We start from the raw sequence: 18,003 nt of genomic DNA on the forward strand, positions 1-18,003 counted from the left end.
ATAGTAAGAACAGAAAAATAGACTCTAGATGTTTTAGTTCTTTAAAAAGTCAAATAAATAATATCAAGATTTGATGCATAAAATATCTAATCTTAAAAAGTTTTTCTCTCTTTTTGGAAAAATGAATTAACACTATAACATTGTTTAAAATTCTAAAAACATGATTTATATTTGAGATAGTCTTCAACATAAATGACAAATTAACCAGAGAAAAGAGGTCAAATAGGTATAGGGTAGCTGTAACCTAAACCTTTTGGTTATATTCCCCCCTGCCATTTTTTCCACTAATTGAAATGTCTTTAAATACTCATTAACATGAATTCAACACACTGTATTAAACAGATAAATGGAGGCAGAAGATGTCTTTCAGTCATCAATGCAGATCTGTGTTTCTGAGTATCTGACCAAAGAGTGGAAATGATATAAAACAAAATGTGTCATTGTTGTTCCATAGTTAAATAGTAAGAACAGAAAAATAGACTCTAGATGTTTTAGTTCTTTAAAAAGTCAAATAAATAATATCAAGATTTGATGCGTAAAATATCTAATCTTAAAAAGTTTTTCTCTCTTTTTGGAAAAATGAATTAACACTATAACATCATTTAAAATTCTAAAAAAAATTTTATATTTGAGATAGTCTTCAACATAAATGACAAATGAACCAGAGAAAAGAGGTGAAACAGGTATAGGATAGCTGTAACCTAAACCTTTTTTTTATATTCCCTTCTGCCATTTTTTCCACTAATGGAAATGTCTTTAAATGCACATTAACATGAATTCAACACACTGTAGTAAACAGATAAATGGAGGCAGAAGATGTCTTTCAGTCATTAATGCAAACATTCAGCGATACACAGGAGCTCTTTCAATCTGGGCACCATTTCATTCACAACACCTGTCCCATCAACCAGGAATCAGAATCAAAAAATACTTTAATAATCCCAGGGAGAAATTACCTTTGTTGCATTTCTCCATATGTAATAGAGTTACTGTAGGACCAGTTTGATATAACACAATTTCCTGCAATATATATATATAATTAGGCGGTCCCTGCTCCATCTCGCCATCAGTTTGGGGGTCCTTGGCCTGGAAAACGTTGAAGAAGCATAGAATGTGATTTACTTACCGGTGTCACTTGTTCATCAGATGTCTTCATGGATGCAATTGCTTTACTTGTTTAAGAACTGAGCATTTGGTGAATCCACTTTGGTTCTGGTCAAGGTTCTCAAAGCTGTCTTGAATCGAGTATTTAAAGAAAAGCTTCTTATACCTTGGTTTGAAACTCGCGTATAGAAATTGTAACCATTTCAAATGCTTTCCTATGACGGAGTATACTGAAAATAAAGTCCTCATATTGTTACAATAAAGTCATCATAAGGCACCCTTAGATTGGTCAATTTAACCAATAAGTGGTTGAATTTTGAAGTTATGTGTCCAACCAATCTTTTGTTAAAACAACAAATCTAATTTGGTCGTATTTTAACCAATCTTTATTGTTAAAAGGGCAAACCAATACAAATTGGTCACTTTGACCAATATAATGGTCAATTACAACATTCAAAGCCAGAGCAAGGTCTTGAATCTCCAACCTTATTGCTGCAAGGCAAACTGTCACTATTGACATATTGGAATTTAATACTAGTTTATAACCAAGGTTAATGCCAAGATTTGCATGCTGGACATGAACACATATTTGTAGTTGTTCTCTAGGTCCGTAACTATTACACACTACACTTGACTACAGCCAAACAGTCAGATTAGTGAACCATCAGTTACGGTACTATTTTTTTTGGTTGTTAGGTTAACCAAGTAAATTGGTGGTTCCAAAACCAATGGCGTGTTCAGTTTCTGACCAATATATTGTTTAATCTAACCGAAATAGGTTTAACCAACTAGATTGGTTGTTTTTCCAACGAATACGTTCTTAGAGTTTAAAAAAAACAGAGTAATGATGCTATGCTAGTGTGAAAACATTGCTTTAATAAGTTGAAGCCTGAGCTGAGTATTTTAACACATGGGGAAGACAACTACTTCTTAATACAGCATGACTGTTGTGATATTAAAACCTTAACGTTCATAATGTTACGGCTTAATTCTGGCAATATTACAAGTTTGATTATAGTTTAATATCTTGAAATGTAACGACTGTGTTTTTGTAATGTTTATTCTAGAGAATAAAGTGGTAACATTACCATAATAAAATAATAACATTACGACTTTAAAGCTGTAACATATAAAAAATTAAAGTTGAAACATTACCACCATAAAGTTGTAACATTACAAAAATAAAGTCTTTACATTTCAAGATATTAAACTATAATTAAACTACCGTAATAGGTTTTTAATCTCATATTGTTACACATTTATCCTGATGTTAGGACTTTATTCTTGTACAGTAATTTTACAGCTTTAATTTTCATTGACCTTTTCGATTATCACATCCTCTGGGTAACATTTTTGGGGATTGGTGGCCTAGGGGTTAGGGCATTGCGCTTGGAATTTTTGATGCCAAAACAGAATTTTAGAAAGGTTTAAAGTCTAATAAAAGTAAATTTTGATTACTATAGCCCCTTTAATCTGGTAGGTAATCTATGGAGGGAGCTAATCATTAGGGTGCTGGCAAAGAGGCCTTCCAGTTTCAAAGATTTGAAGGTCACTGACAAAGAGAATAGTGTTAAGATACAACTAAATGCTGTAAAAACTATTTTTCTATAGATTTTTTTTATATTTTATGAAAAAATAAACAAAAAACATTCAGCTTTTTAAGGGAACTCTTTTTCCACTGTATTATCTGTTGAAGGGAGTCTTTATAGTTTACTATAACAAACAGTTCTTTGTTAAAATCATACAAAATTTGATCTAAATCCAAACCAGCCAGTCAGTAGCATTAAATATACTCTCAATTCTATAATGTCTCAATCGCAGACCTTAAATAGGCAGTCCTAACACATGGGCTGTGTCCAAATGTCTAGATGAAAAAGTAGTGGATTTGAAATTTCTCACAATGCACCTTAAAAAGTAGTGATCATCCATGGTCCCAGATTGCTTTGCAAAAGCTCGCCTCACAAAGCATCATGGGATTTGTTATGACACCGGTGCGCTGCCAGGTAGTGACAGCGGTGACAAAAAACAAAGATGGAACACGCACTGTGCAGGGAGGCAAAGTTACATGACAAACTGGAGCAAAAAGTAGTGATCACCTGTCCAAACAGTCAGTTAACTGAATTCACTATAAAGTCCACTATATAGTCAGGTTAGGGCGGGTGTTCGGACAGAGCCCTGAATATCCTGTAGACAATGTGAGGAGATTTTAACGGTGATGTTCTCCTTGCAATGTTACTGACCTCTTATTAATCTGTAAAGATTAAAGAAGAACATATCAACCGTTAGATGTGTTAAAAGGATTCATACTTTTATCAATAAACATAAAAAAACATAATAATTTTTTCCTCCACTTGCATTTAAACACCAGTTTTAAATTAGTTTATTAAATGAAATCACACTGAAATAGATTATATTTCTGGCCGTGATGGGGTGGAATGTGTAAAAGTTTATGGAGCGTGTTTGCTTTTGCGAGGGACTGTATATACAGTATAAATGTAGGTTACTTCTGCCTAAATGCATGATAGATCTACAGTACATTTATTTATAATTTAATACCAAAGGGTGGGATTTATCGGTGCAATAAATTCTTGCTTTTCATGCTCAGGGTTCATTGTGCTGATGTGTGTGGTTTTATTTTTCCGGTTCATGTAATTGACTGCCCGCTCTGACCTTTTTCCCCCAACCCATCATGCAGCACCATTAGTCACTATAAAACACAGAACAACCCCCCAAAAAATCACTGCATAATCATTTATTCACATATTTCTTTTCACATATTGTAGTCTATTATTGCTGCAGTTGAGGCGCCTGTCTGATTTTATGCTTTCCCATAAAACAGGATTTCTTTCAATCACTTTATATTTTTCATCTTCATGCATGCTGATTATTACATTTCATTGGAGCAGGATGCGAATAAATAAAACTGTGTCTTTTTAAGTTACATTTCATATTCTATTCCATTCTATTAATGCGTCTGTAACATGCCTTTTTCAAAGTCCAAGGAGGGGGAAAAGAAATCACTTCTTGGGACATAGAGTCTCCATATGAGGGAGAGTGAAGGCATAACAAAAAGCACATCAATGCTAAATATTATTAAAGCAGGCAATCTATGGTTAATTATCAGAAGCACCCAAACTGCTGCTGCCTTCCCACATAGAGCCTATCCATACATGATAGGGTAAAAGGCTAAGTGTATTTAACTAGAGTTCATCTATGTACAGTAGCTCTGAAATATGGCACCAAATGTGCTTGTGAAAAAGGTTTGAGGTTACACGTTAAAATACTTGTGACAAAGTTATTTCTTTTTTTCCCCCCTGTTTCACTGAGAAAGTTTTGCATGTATTTCCATCCTGCTCTCCTAACATAAAGAGCATCTTACAAGCTAAAGTGAAGATACTGGCACGAATTTCTTTGCCGCTCTGGGAGGAACCAGGAGCAGCAAAGTACACCGCCACAGTGTTGGAAATAAAAATCAACTTCGCTCTGTCCTTTGCTCGGCAGCTAATCCAACAAAGCACAAGAAAAAGAAGAGCGACTTTATAAAACAAAATAACAAAAAAACCCTGCAGCAACAACAATAAATGGTGTGTTCCAGTTTATGCTGATCGTTCTAGTGCTAATAGATTATGTTGTTTTGTTTTTTTTTAAAAGTGCTTATTTATCCATCAAGTGACTATTCTATCTTACTTTCGTAATTCAGAATAATTTAGCATTCAGTTTCCCTAACACACCCACTCATGCATATGCATGCATGCTCTCGCTGAAGCTATTGCATATGCACACATATATGGAAAATGATATAATCTTTTCTCTGATCCACAGCAAAGGCAACTATTAAAGAACAATTGATTTTTTTGAACCTCTTAGTGTTATTTGTAAATGTTTCAGTACTCGGTTCTCTGTAAGCACCTGGTGTCACCGAGAGAGATGGAGAAGAAGTTTTTGGTCTCTCGTTATAAAGAAAGTGATTCTTTTCTCTTCAAGTGTCCACAAAACTCAGCTTGGTGACTTTTTTTTGTTGTGACTACACAGAGTCTGTGCTCTTAATGGTGATGGTGAGGATTCAGTGGCCAGGCCAGGGAAACGCTCTGGCCCAAAGTGTTAAAGGTCCTCGAGCTCCCGGGCGGGGAAGCCTCTGTCAGACATATGCTGACTCGCTGGACTGCGTCCTGCCCAGGTTTGGGGCCTGGGACAGGTGTGAGACATCCTTCTTTCGTACTTCACAGATAGACTTCCTCCGGGCCTGCACGCCCTGCATGGCTGACTTTATCTTCCTCCATCCCAGGTGGTTGAGCTCGGCCAGGTTGAGCAGAACGCATATGCCGCTTACGGCAAACATAAAGACCAAGAATACAGTTTTTTCTGTCGGACGAGACACGTAGCACTCCACCTCCTTCACACATGGGTAACGGTCACACTCGAACATCCCTGGGACGTTAAAGCCGTACAGGAAGTACTGGCCGGCCAAGAAGCCAATTTCCAGCGCGTTCCGGAACACCACCTGGATGACGTAGAAACGGGAGATGCCCTCCTGCCGCCGTACTTTTGCACTTTTGTGTGTTGGGATAGCCCCGCGGGGTCCGTTTGGGATCTCCTTGACATCCATATCATGGTCATCCTTGCTTTCAGGGTGCACCAGGATGCCATTGATGTTGCGGGAATGAAGTTTGCGAACATGATGGTCGTGGTGGCGGCCGTGGTGGCCATGCCCATGGTGGTCCATGTGGGAATGGAGCAAAGAATAGCTTCGATCACGTGCTTTGGCAGACTGGTGGACAGAATAGGTGATGAAGCAAAGGCTGGGCGTGCACACCAGGATGATCTGGAACACCCAATAGCGGATGTGCGAGATGGGGAACGCCTTGTCGTAACACGCCTGGTTACAGCCGGGCTGCATAGTGTTACAGATGAACATGATCTGTTCGTCTTCATACACCTTCTCGCCAACTATCCCAACTATTAAGATACGAAAGATCACCACCACTGTCAGCAGGATCCTGCAGAGACACAAAAGAAGAGGGAACAGGCAGGTAGGGGAGAGGGATGAGATGAAAAGAGGACATTGGTTAATGAGGAGCAGAAACACCGATGTAAGGGGGAAATGTCCTGATGCTGAAAAGTCCAATTCATTTAAAGCATTGACTCGCAGAGTTGGGGTCTTCCATCAACCAGTATGGGGTTTTAAGATCCACAAAATAAATTAAACTAAACAATAGGCTTATCCCAAGTGGGGTCACAAGGGGTTCTGGTGCCTATCTCCAGACAGCTGGTTCTATAGAAACTGAGTAAAAGTCACTGAAATAGATTAAGCTGAATTCAGCTGAACTATATTTAATTGACTTAGATTAATGGAAAGTATCTGAACTATTTTTGCATATCATTTCCTTTAAAACAGCTAAACTTAACTGGAATGATTTGAATAAATCTGATTGTCTTTATGGTGCCCTGGCATCACTTATGGTGTTCTGCCCAGTCTCGCTTGGCTGAAATGACTTGAATGAAGCAGAATTGATGATACGTTTCATTATCATCTGATTTCAAATTTAACAAGCTGAAGAGAAATAATCTGAGAGGTAAATGTGCTCCAGTTTAACACTTGTGGACCCTTGTATTCTCCACCACATGGTAAATAATCTCTTCAAAGTCTTTCCATTTATTAACAAAGTTGCATCATCAAGCTATCATTGTCCTTTGCTTAAGCAAAGGCTGAGCCAATAATAGAAGATCTACTGAAACTGTCAGGACCTCCCCTGGAGCATTATTAGAGCACTGCTGCAGCAGTAGAAAGCTGCGTCCAGAGATCGGCAGAGCTACAGAGTGGTGCAGCTGCTTCTTAAGGCCTCTGAGAGACTGATGTGCTGCACTGTTATATTCTGGAGTGGCTCCAGCTTGGGCACTGCGGAGGAGGACTGGGGCTTTAGGGCTGCATAGTCAGCTCTTTTTAATGAGTTAGGAATGCCTGCGCATCATGGGGGCTCCCCGACACTTGAAAAGGATGTACGCGTGGCCCTCCTGGGGGGAGGAGCTAATCACTTTTAAAACTTCTGCTTCTGAGAACAACAGGGACAAGAAAAATGGTTTAGAAAACCCTCGGAGAAAGGTGTTCACCAGGGATCGGGTATTCTAAGGAAAGATCATGTGAAACTTCAGTGATGCGTTTTATTAACATCCAAGCTGGTGCTCTGAATGAAAGACAAATTCTGCAACTCTGAAAGTGCAAAGTTAAGGGAAAATCACTGCAGAGACTGGGGAAAAAAGGGGAAGGAAGCTGTCTGAATACAGGCTTCTTTGTGGAGGGAGATAACGAACGTCTGAACAGTGACTGGGGTGACAGCTTGTTAAAGCAAAGTGAGAGGCAGGTGAAGATAAGAGCAAAGAGGAGCATGTGTTGACATAAAACAGACCGAAAATAGAGCAGAGGGCTGCATTAGGACTGCTGCTGCTCCATCTGTGAATATCTGTGTGAGCGTTCTTTTATTTTTATGTGAACAGAGACAGCAGGATGCAGAGACAAAGACAAAGACTCACCCATGTGTGCAATGATGCACATCCAGCAGCCTGTACTCAAAGCATCTGCAAGTGCATACGCCACACTGACTCTGTGTTTGATAACGCAAGGGAATGCAGTAATCCACACAGAGATATAAAACTGTGTTCACTCTACCTGAGTCAGATGTGGAGGTTTGACAGTTGCAGGTTTGACTTGAAACTAATGATCCTATAAGTCTGTATAACATCTTCTTTTAAACAAATTGTTAGTGTTTCTTTGTTCTAATTTAATTTTTTTATTTGTTTTAAAAATCTTAACTGTTAAATTATCAACGATCTGTTCTGATACCTTCTCTCCAGGTACTCCGGCATCCTCCCACAGTCCAAAAACATGACTGTTGGGTTAATTGGCTTCTCTAGAATCTCCTTACGTGTGTGTGAATGATTGTTTGTTCTGTTTGTCTCTGTGTTGCCCTGCGATGGACTGGTGACCTGTCTACGGTGTACCCCGCCTCTCACCCGTAGACAGCTGGAGATAGGCACCAGCAGCCCTTGTGACCCCACTTGGGATAAGCGTGATGGAAAATGGAAGGATGGATGTTCTGATACCTTCATTTTCTTCTTTTATTCCTCTCAATTTGATTTCTAACAACAAGGAAAAAGTGTTCAGATTAAAAAAACTCTAAATAACTGTTAAATAAGGAGACATTGCATAAATTAACTTTTTATTAGGAAAAATCAAGTGTTTCTTTCATAGATATATATTCTGCGAAGTCTAATAAACCATTTCCAGACTACACAGACTTGAATTGATTATAAAAGCCTCGTCCCCCTCTTATGCATTAATCAGTCATTTAATGCAAACTGATGTTAGAATCTTTTGTTTGCTTTGTTTAAATAATTAATTGAGGCATTAGCTCATAGTGTATGATGAATATAAGAGAAACTACAGTTCTGTTTCAGTCTGGAAAGCTATGGTTAAGTTTCTGTTCAAAATCTGCTCTTTCATTAGCTGTTGATAAATATTGAACATACTGGGTGATCAAACTGAAACATAGGTAGCCTCCATTCTAAACCTCCTTATAGTGACGACCTCAAAGAGAAAAATTTATTCTTTTTATATGTGGAAGCTATGTTATTTCATTGCTGTTTCTTTCTGAGCTTTTTACGGGAGGTGATTGCAACAGATGGTTTGTTCCGACATTGTATAAAATCTCTGCAGCATAATTTAGCATATAACCACTCAGCAGTCATCTGGAAATATGCAAGATGTTCTATGCAAACCAGTGGCCTGCTCATTAAACATTCTTCTCCTGCAGCTTAATGCACGCTTCACACCAAGGCTTATATCCAAGGTTTAATTAGTGGTGGCCTGAACTCTCATGAGTCTTCTCTGTGTGCATCCATTTGTAGCTTCTTCCTTTTACAATACCTTCACTCTATAATTATTATACTGTGGGGCCATTTTATACTTTAGGTTAAACTAAGAATTTTGCCTTTTAAACTAGTTAAAGGAACTACAGACCATTCATATCTGCTGCAGTGATTGTGGATTCTAACAATAATCTTTATAATTTACAGTGAAGAAACAAAGGTACTTGAATATCCTGCTGTTTTGCAAGTTCTCCCACTTAGAAACCATGGAGGGGTCTGAAATTGTCATCGTAGGTCTATGTCCACTGTGAGAGACATAATCTAAAAACGAAATCCAGAAATAACAATGATATGATGTTTTAACTATTTATTTGGGTGATACAGCTGAAAATAAGTACTTGAACACCTGTCTATCAGCTAAAATTCTGACCCTCAAAGACCTGTTTGTCTGCCTTCAAAATGTCCACCTCAACTCCATTTATTATCCTAAATTAGATGTACCTGATTGAGGTTGTTAGCTGCATAAAGACACCTGTCCACACCATAGAATCAGTAAGAATCCAACTTCTAACATGGCCAGGACCAAAGAGCTGACACTAGAGCAGGGGTGCTCAAGTCCAGGCCTCAAGAGCTAACATCCTGTAACTTTTAGATGTATCACTTCCCTAACACACCTGAATCTAAAGGCTGAATCCCCTCATTTGGCTCAGCAGGCATGGTAACGAACCGCTCATTAGATTCAGGTGTGTTACAAATGGGGCACACCAAAAAGGTGCAGGATAGTAGCTCTGCAATATATATATATATATATATATATATGAATATATGAATATGTATAACTATGCTGTTATTCTGCAGTACTATGATCCGTCTCTGAAGCACGATCCATACAATCAGCTCATTTGCGCATGTGCATCCATATACAGTATACACTCACCGGCCACTTTATTAGGTACCCCATGCTAGTAACGGGTTGGACCCCCTTTTGCCTTCAGAACTGCCTCAATTCTTCGTGGCTTAGATTCAACAAGGTGCTGGAAGCATTCCTCAGGGAGTTTGGTCCATATTGACATGATGGCATCACACAGTTGCCGCAGATTTGTCGGCTGCACATCCATGATGCGAATCTCCCGTTCCACCACATCCCAAAGATGCTCTATTGGATTGAGATCTGGTGACTGTGGAGGCCATTTGAGTACAGTGAACTCATTGTCATGTTCAAGAAACCAGTCTGAGATGATTCCAGCTTTATGACATGGCGCATTATCCTGCTGAAAGTAGCCATCAGAAGTTGGGTACATTGTGGTCATAAAGGGATGGACATGGTCAGCAACAATACTCAGGTAGGCTGTGGCGTTGCAACGATGCTCAATTGGTACCAAGGGGCCCAAAGAGTGCCAAGAAAATATTCCCCACGCCATGACACCACCACCACCAGCCTGAACCGTTGATACAAGGCAGGATGGATCCATGCTTTCATGTTGTAGACGCCAAATTCTGACCCTACCATCCGAATGTCGCAGCAGAAATCAAGACTCATCAGACCAGGCAACGTTTTTCCAATCTTCTATTGTCCAATTTCAATGAGCTTGTGCAAATTGTAGCCTCAGTTTCCTGTTCTTAGCTGAAAGGAGTGGCACCCGGTGTGGTCTTCTGCTGCTGTAGCCCATCTGCCTCAAAGTTCGACGTACTGTGCGTTCAGAGATGCTCTTCTGCCCACCTTGGTTGTAACGGGTGGTTATTTGAGTCACTGTTGCCCTTCTATCAGCTCGAACCAGTCTGGCCATTCTCCTCTGACCTCAGGCATCAACAAGGCATTTCCACCCACAGAACTGCCGCTCACTGGATGTTTTTTCTTTTTCGGTCCATTCTCTGTAAACCCTAGAGATGGTTGTGCGTGAAAATCCCAGTAGATCAGCAGTTTCTGAAATACTCAGACCAGCCCTTCTGGCACCAACAATCATGCCACGTTCAAAGTCACTCAAATCACCTTTCTTCCCCATACTGATGCTCGGTTTGAACTGCAGGAGATTGTCTTGACCATGTCTACATGCCTAAATGCACTGAGTCGCCGCCATGTGATTGGCTGCTTAGAAATTAAGTGTTAACGAGCAGTTGGACAGGTGTACCTAATAAAGTGGCCGGTGCGTGTATAGTGTGTAATCTAAAGAAAGGAAGAACTAAAATGCAGATAAACATGGTTTAAGCATATTTAGCCAGACTGATCTGAGCATGTCCGATGATGACGTCAAACAAAATTTACTCAGAAAAGTCATAAAACATTTTTGAGTTAAGGATAGAAATAAGTAATTCTAGTACCATAAATACGCTAGAGCATTACACACTATTTATGGACAACCGGATGTATATCTGTTGCGCATGCGCAGGATAGATTGTGCTTCCTGGACGGATCGGGTATCGACACCGACACAGTTGTTAAAACTTGAATTTAACCACAGTTTGTTGGGTTTTTTTTTTTTTTCTACTTCCTCTAGTGGACGGGAGGCTTTCCGTTTTATTGGGAGTGACTTTGCTGCTATTGCAACAATTGTTTTTTTATTTAATCATTTAGCCATTAAGGGTTAATATTTAGCATCAGTTATTGAGAATTTCTATATGTTTTTCTATGTGTCTTTTTGTGGATTGTGTTTGACTATGATTAGAAAACAATCCTGTTTTTCTTAGAAACACAGATCACAGCTCCCAGATTAAAAAGGCTTCTGCATAAGCTACATCCAGTACCCTGCCAAGATACTTTTGATCTCTTAACTTTTTTAACTATTCCATGATTAACAGGTTTACAACCACAGACCTATTGAAATTTTATTCAAAGGACAAAAACACAGCAGCACTTTGCTTTTAAGTAGAGAGAAAACGTCAACCATCTTCTGTGTCCTTAGTGAGGAACGGCATCTCCTCAGCATGATTCAGCCATCGCCTTGTTTAACCAGCTTTTGGGAATAAAAGCTGTTAATTATCCTCCTTTAAACAGGTTAAGACTGTTTATGGAGATTATTAACAAAATCTGACACTTTTTTTTTTCATTTATGTTAGATTTATATTTTCATTTTTTTCTCCTTTCAATTATTGTGTTCTACAATATGTATGCCTGTTAACGCTGAACTACGTTGAGGTTTATGGTCATAACGTGACAAATTGAACTATGTTGGCGTGCAGGTTCTCATTTATTAGCTGCTGCAGCATAAATGACTTTATAAGTAGGGATTTTGTGATGTTCTGGTGGGAGGCAGATAAAATGTGATGTTTGCCGCCGCAGCAGCGGCTCTGGCTGCAGTTTTCTCACTGCAGCTTTGTTCGCCTCAGTGGTTTCTTTGCAGATCTACTTTCGGTAGATTATCATCACTGCAGTATTGGTCATTGAGTCAGAACGGAAGCAAATGTTTGTCATAAAAAAAAAAAAACAAGAATCCCAAAAGGTTGCACGAATTCAGGTCTTTATGTGATTACAAATGTGTGTGTTTGTGTGTGCGTGTGTGTGTGAGTGTACACTGCTGGATAACAGGATAATCAGCAGGGGGGGGGGGGGGATTGCTGCATTAGCAGAATGCAGTGCACTGAGTTTATCTGCAAACATCAGTGTTTTAAGTCCCGCAGAATAACAAGCCAATACTGTTAGCTGGAGCAGATCAGGACAGTAAAGCCCAGAGGCCTGAACCTGCAGAATATTCAATAAGCTTCATGAATTATATAAAAAAAGGGGGGGTTTACTAATCTAAGTGTCTTATACCCAAGAGGGAGGATATAAAATAAACTCACTTGCCGAGTGAAATTGTTAAAGACAACATGGGAAAGAGCCGGATATTACAACAAATGGATCCTTTAACAAATGATCCCCCCCTTTCTTCCCAGAGGATTTCCTCCAGGTTGAGACTAATGGTTATCATTTTAGAGAGCTCCTAAATCCTGCTGCTGTCCAATAGATGGAAGAGGATGGATGAGAAACATCCTTTTACATCCAGAGCTTCTGACAGTTGGCATTTTCATAAAAATTGAATATAACACAAGGCAGCTCGTGGGCACGCCAGAGTAAATGTCTCTCTAGACTTCGGAGGAAGAGACGCCCTTAAAAACAGGTCTGCCGAATGACTTGTGTGATTTGTGTTTCACTTTTCTGCCTGCTGCTCTCCGGCTGGTGTGTTGACTGGACACGCAGGCCCGTCTGTCCCAGAGGCCTTCCCACACACACACAGAAAACTTCATTCATACAACAGCTGCTGCTGAAGGCCTTATGGGAGAACAGAGCCCCCCTACGGCAGCAGAGCAGATGCATCATCAAACACACATCACATAAGATATTTTCCCACTGTAAAGCACACAAAGGTGAGTTTTTTTTGGGGGCAGAGACAGACCGTAAAATGCTGCATGAGAGCATTTTCTGAAACATTCCTCTTGCCTGTTAGAGGAAGTCCAGACCCTAACTGAAGTTGATCTCGTCCCTGCTTACAGGTTTACTGTAGCTTCCCCCTTCCCCACAGCATGACACTGCTACCACTGTGTTGTGGGTGGTGCATTCAGGTGGTGTTTGTGCTTCTAATTTATTCACTGACTTAGAAGTCTAGGGGGTTTGTTAGGGAAGCTTGAGACAGTTTTAGAAAACAAATTAAGAAGACATGAAAAACTCTTACATGTCACAAAAAAAGTTTAAATTTCACCTACTGTAGCAAACACCTGGCTACTTGACCAGAAGCCCCAAGGACTGGAGCTAACGATTAAGTGCAGCTGCACTAACTTGGCTGGATCTCTCACACTTCCACCACTGCATTTATTTATTCTGAGAAAACTTTAGGTTCAGCTAAATAATCATGAATCCACAAATGTTCCCCGATTTGTTGGGTCACAAACAGCAGAGGTTATGACTCAGGACGCTGTAAAACATTTAAAATATGTTCATTTCATTTGTGAAAGGTATTTTCTTATGGAATATTTAATAATACATATAATCCATCTTCTCCCACTTATTCTATCAGGGTCATGGTGGGCCGGTGCCTATCTCAGTCAATGTGCAAGAGGCAGGGTCCATCCTGGACAGGTCTGGACAGGTCACCAGTCTGTTGCAAGGCAACACAGAGACAAACAACCATTCACACACACTCTCACACCTAAGAGGACTTTAGAGAAGCCAATTAACCTAACAGTCATGTTTTTGGACTGTGGAGGAAGCTGGAATACACGGAGAGAACCCACGCATGCTCAGGGAGAACATGCAAACTCCATGCAGAAAGATCCCGGGCCAGGAATCGAACCCTCTATATCAATCTATCACTATATCCTCAATGTCGAATCTTCCTCAATATATTTGTTTAATGAAATGTAAATTTTATGAAATTTGTTTTGGTCTATGATCGTTGTTTTATCAATTGTAAAGAAAAATTGTAATTTAAGTATTATATAATATAACTTTTGTGAAATTGAAAATAGCCTCAAAAGATTTTTTTGCAAATAGTTAATGTATATAACCGTTTACTCAGTGAAATACAGTAAAGAGGTTGACAAGGCAGTTAAACGGTCAGTGAAATGTTAATTTGCTACATAAAATGTATATTTTTCAAATGCAGTTAATTGGTGAAATATTAACTTGCTTAATAAAATAAGAATTTTTTTCAGATTGTTTTTTTTTTTTTTTTCTTGGTTTGCACTTCAGGTCCACCATAGTTGTTTCTCTTCTTTTACTAAATTCTTATAAACATTGTCTGAAAATGTATCTTTTTTTAAATAGATCTGTGTCAATCAGCAGAGGATCCCTGCAGCCGGGTTACCATGAGCATCATTTTAAACCCTAGCTCTACTAAACTCTGCCTTCGCCTTTGATCACAAAGGCGGCCTTCAAAGAAGAGCCGAGTTACCGAGATGAAATGACAGCTGCATCAGAAAACACATATTTTCCCTAACAGCAAATACTTTATTTCAGTAATGAAACACAAAAGTCTAAATGTGGATAAAGACATGTCTGTGAAAGGGCGCATAAGAATAGAGTTATCATGGAAACTGTTTCTCCCGCCCATACGCTCCCAATAATAAGCTCCACTGATTACTGATGGCACTGTGTAATGAATAAAGACCTTAGCAGGCCTCAAAATTAGGCAGCTTAATTATCAGAGTGAAGACATTTCTTTTCTCCCTGATTCCCTCATCTCTTAAACACTTTTAATAGTTTCAGGCTTTGCCCATGAATCAGGCAGTAAAGCAGACACAGAGAGTGGGCGTAACAATTACTTTAAGACAGACCAAACCTGTGATCCCTCAGCTGTGGAGCTTCAATTAGAATCATTCTAAGATATTAGCTTGCTGTTTATTTGAAGATTTTAGTGACAAATTTAAAAGTTTTCCATCATGCTAAAACAGAATCAACAGCAGTAGAGATGCAATTATTTCCTGAGACTCTCTCTGCATCTCTAAAGGAAACTGGTCTCCAGCTGCTTTACAGGAACAAAAGAAGGAAATAGGGAAACATAATTGAGAGGCTCAACAGGTAGCCCATGAGGCAATTAAAGCTGAAGGCATATTGAAAACAGCTAAATCTATTTATACCAAGTCAGTAAAAGTGTTTTCTTTAGGAGTTATTCTTTTTTGTTTACAGCCCTTTATCCTGAAAAGAAAAGAAAAACATGGTGGGTTCTATGATTAAACATATTGCACACACAGCTTTTCTGGCCTCTGCACAGCCTAAGCATGCATGGCTGCACAGCTGCACACTGAGCCTGTTTCTCTACATCTCATTCGTCTTTCTGCCAGCTAAAATTACTCTTTCATTTCTATTCAGCCTGCATGTATATAAAACATCTAAGATAAAATGAAAGCTTTAAATGGATCACATCAGCATTTCAATTTGAGACCAGACCAGCGTTTTATGCTGATTTGATCAAAATAAGGCATTTTATAAATATTCCATAAATCATTTCTTTGCTTGTCAGAATTTAGAGTAATGACATTGAGGCAAATATTGTAGTGTGGAATATCATTTTTACTCTTTTAGATCTTTTCAGCCCTGATGAGGTCCTAACTTAGTGGCCTAGTGGTTAGGGCATTGCACGTGGAATCATGAGGTTCTGAGTTCAAGCCCCACTCCCACAGCCTGCACTCTGGGTCTCTGAGCAAGAATCTTAACCCCACACTGCTCCCCGGGCACAGCACGATGGCAACCCACCCTAAGGGAATGGGTTAAATGCAGATTTGCAATGTGAGATGAATAAAGTTCAATTATGTTATTATTTATTTCAATGCTCTGTACTTGTGACCGTATAATGACAATAAAAAAAGCTCGGGGAAAAAATAAATAAATAACATAAGTTTCATGATTCTGCCCTTTGTGGACTTCTGTTTAAGTTTCTTTTTGGGTTTTCAGTCACACTTTGATTTATGTTATTCAGTGTTTTCCTGGTCATTTCTTTTCCATTTTGTGTTATATTTGAGCAGTGTTGTATTTTTTGAGTCACTCTCTGTCGCCCCCTTGTGCCAGGCTCCTTTCCCCTAGCTCCCTTCTAGATCCTTCTATCTACACCTACTCCCTATCAGCTGATTAGCTCATTCTTTGTTCTGTCTCCCATATATACACCTCCTGTGCAGTTCCTCATTGCTGGATTCTCTTCATTACTTCACTCCTCATGTATGAATCTCACCTGGTGTCGCCTAGTTTTTGGTTATCTGTTTATTATTCCTGGATTCATGCTTCTGTTACTACATCTAAATTAAATCTGCAAGTAATCATCTCTGCATTTGGCTCCTCGTCTAACTTCCACCAAATCTGACAATATGGTTATTGTAGTATAAGTATAAGGTCATTATAGCATTATATACAGTGAAGTTAAAGGCTTAAATGGAGTCATTAGACTCTATTGTCTTTGTTCAAAATTTTCTCAAATGTATACTTTGGATCTTGTGCTGACATATAGCATTGATTGTGAAGAAATAACAGCATTTCATCACATCTAGGGACATAAACAAATAATCAACATACACAATTTTTGATCAATGTTTGTTTTGTTTTTTTGATTGATTGAAATGTTTATTCCATCTGATAAACTGAAGGAATTGCTTTCAGTGTTGTAGTTTTACTGTCATAAACTAGAGGGCGCCATGTTTCAGTGGCATGCTAGAACAGAACCATTAATTAATCCAGTCATTTTGTGGTTCTGTTTGTAAATATAAACACTGGAAAAACTGCTTTGGTTATCAGCTAAACAGTGCCTAAGTGTTGCCCAGCACTGATTGCAGAATGACACTAAAAACAAAGAGCCATATCACAGTTAGCGTCAACTTCATTGAAACTTAATGGTAAATACTCATGTCAGAATTACATGCCCTGTCGGTAGAATATAGTTTACATCTTTGAACATTAGAAATCGAAAGCGTTTCACATGTTTTATTCTTTTTCTTTTCAGTAACCTAATGGGTTATATGAGCAACTCCTCTACTTTCTGAACTTCATCCAGTTTCCCGTCTTCCATTACTGGGCAAACTGGTTAATCCAAATGTGGTTGACCAGGGTAACCATGATGAAATGTTCCAAAAAAGTGAATCCTGGAAGCTTTATCCTGGAGAAAGCTTCCTGGATGGAAAACAAAACATCTTCAGACTTGGAAACCAAGTCCAGTGGACTGTTTTTGACCTTTTTTGGAATGACTATGACCTGGATGACTAAGAGTCTTCACCAGCACATGATGAGATGGACTCACAATCCTGTCCTATCTGAACACTTCTTAGTAACCTTAATATTTAATTTAATTTTAATTGAAATTATCCTCCCCCCCAAAAAAGGTTTCACGTTAGCAGATCATTAGATAATGCAGAAAGGCTGTTCTTAAAGACCGTTCACTTTTTATCTTCCCTGTACCACAGAACAACATTGCAGAGGGCAGCTGTTTGGTGCTTTATATGTATAGACCTCATTGAGCTAAATTAAACCTTAAAATGTCTCCCCTTTTACACTCTGAATTGATAGTAATTTAGATATGTTAATTTTAAAGCCTTTTTTTAGGAAAACCTTCTAAAAGCATAAAACATGTTTATTCGAATAAA

At 38.9% G+C, this 18,003-nt stretch overlaps 1 protein-coding gene across 2 annotated transcripts in view; it reads right to left on the reverse strand.

The window, feature by feature from the left end:
• Window positions 1-2,791: 2,791 nt before the first annotated feature.
• The window catches only part of LOC107087876 (gap junction delta-2 protein-like), a 28,156-nt gene continuing 12,944 nt past the window's right edge, over window positions 2,792-18,003 (reverse strand). The window contains exon 3 of one of the 2 annotated variants that reach the window (XM_015379695.1): window positions 2,792-6,101. In XM_015379695.1, coding sequence (XP_015235181.1) covers window positions 5,243-6,101 — 859 coding nt within the window. In that variant the 3' untranslated portion in view covers window positions 2,792-5,242. The remainder of the gene's footprint in view (window positions 6,102-18,003) is intronic. The other variant, XM_015379696.1, reaches the window with a different exon arrangement.

Source organism: Cyprinodon variegatus, unplaced genomic scaffold (genome assembly GCF_000732505.1).
Source record: "Cyprinodon variegatus isolate N-32 unplaced genomic scaffold, C_variegatus-1.0 Scaffold198, whole genome shotgun sequence".
Taxonomy (NCBI): domain Eukaryota; kingdom Metazoa; phylum Chordata; class Actinopteri; order Cyprinodontiformes; family Cyprinodontidae; genus Cyprinodon; species Cyprinodon variegatus.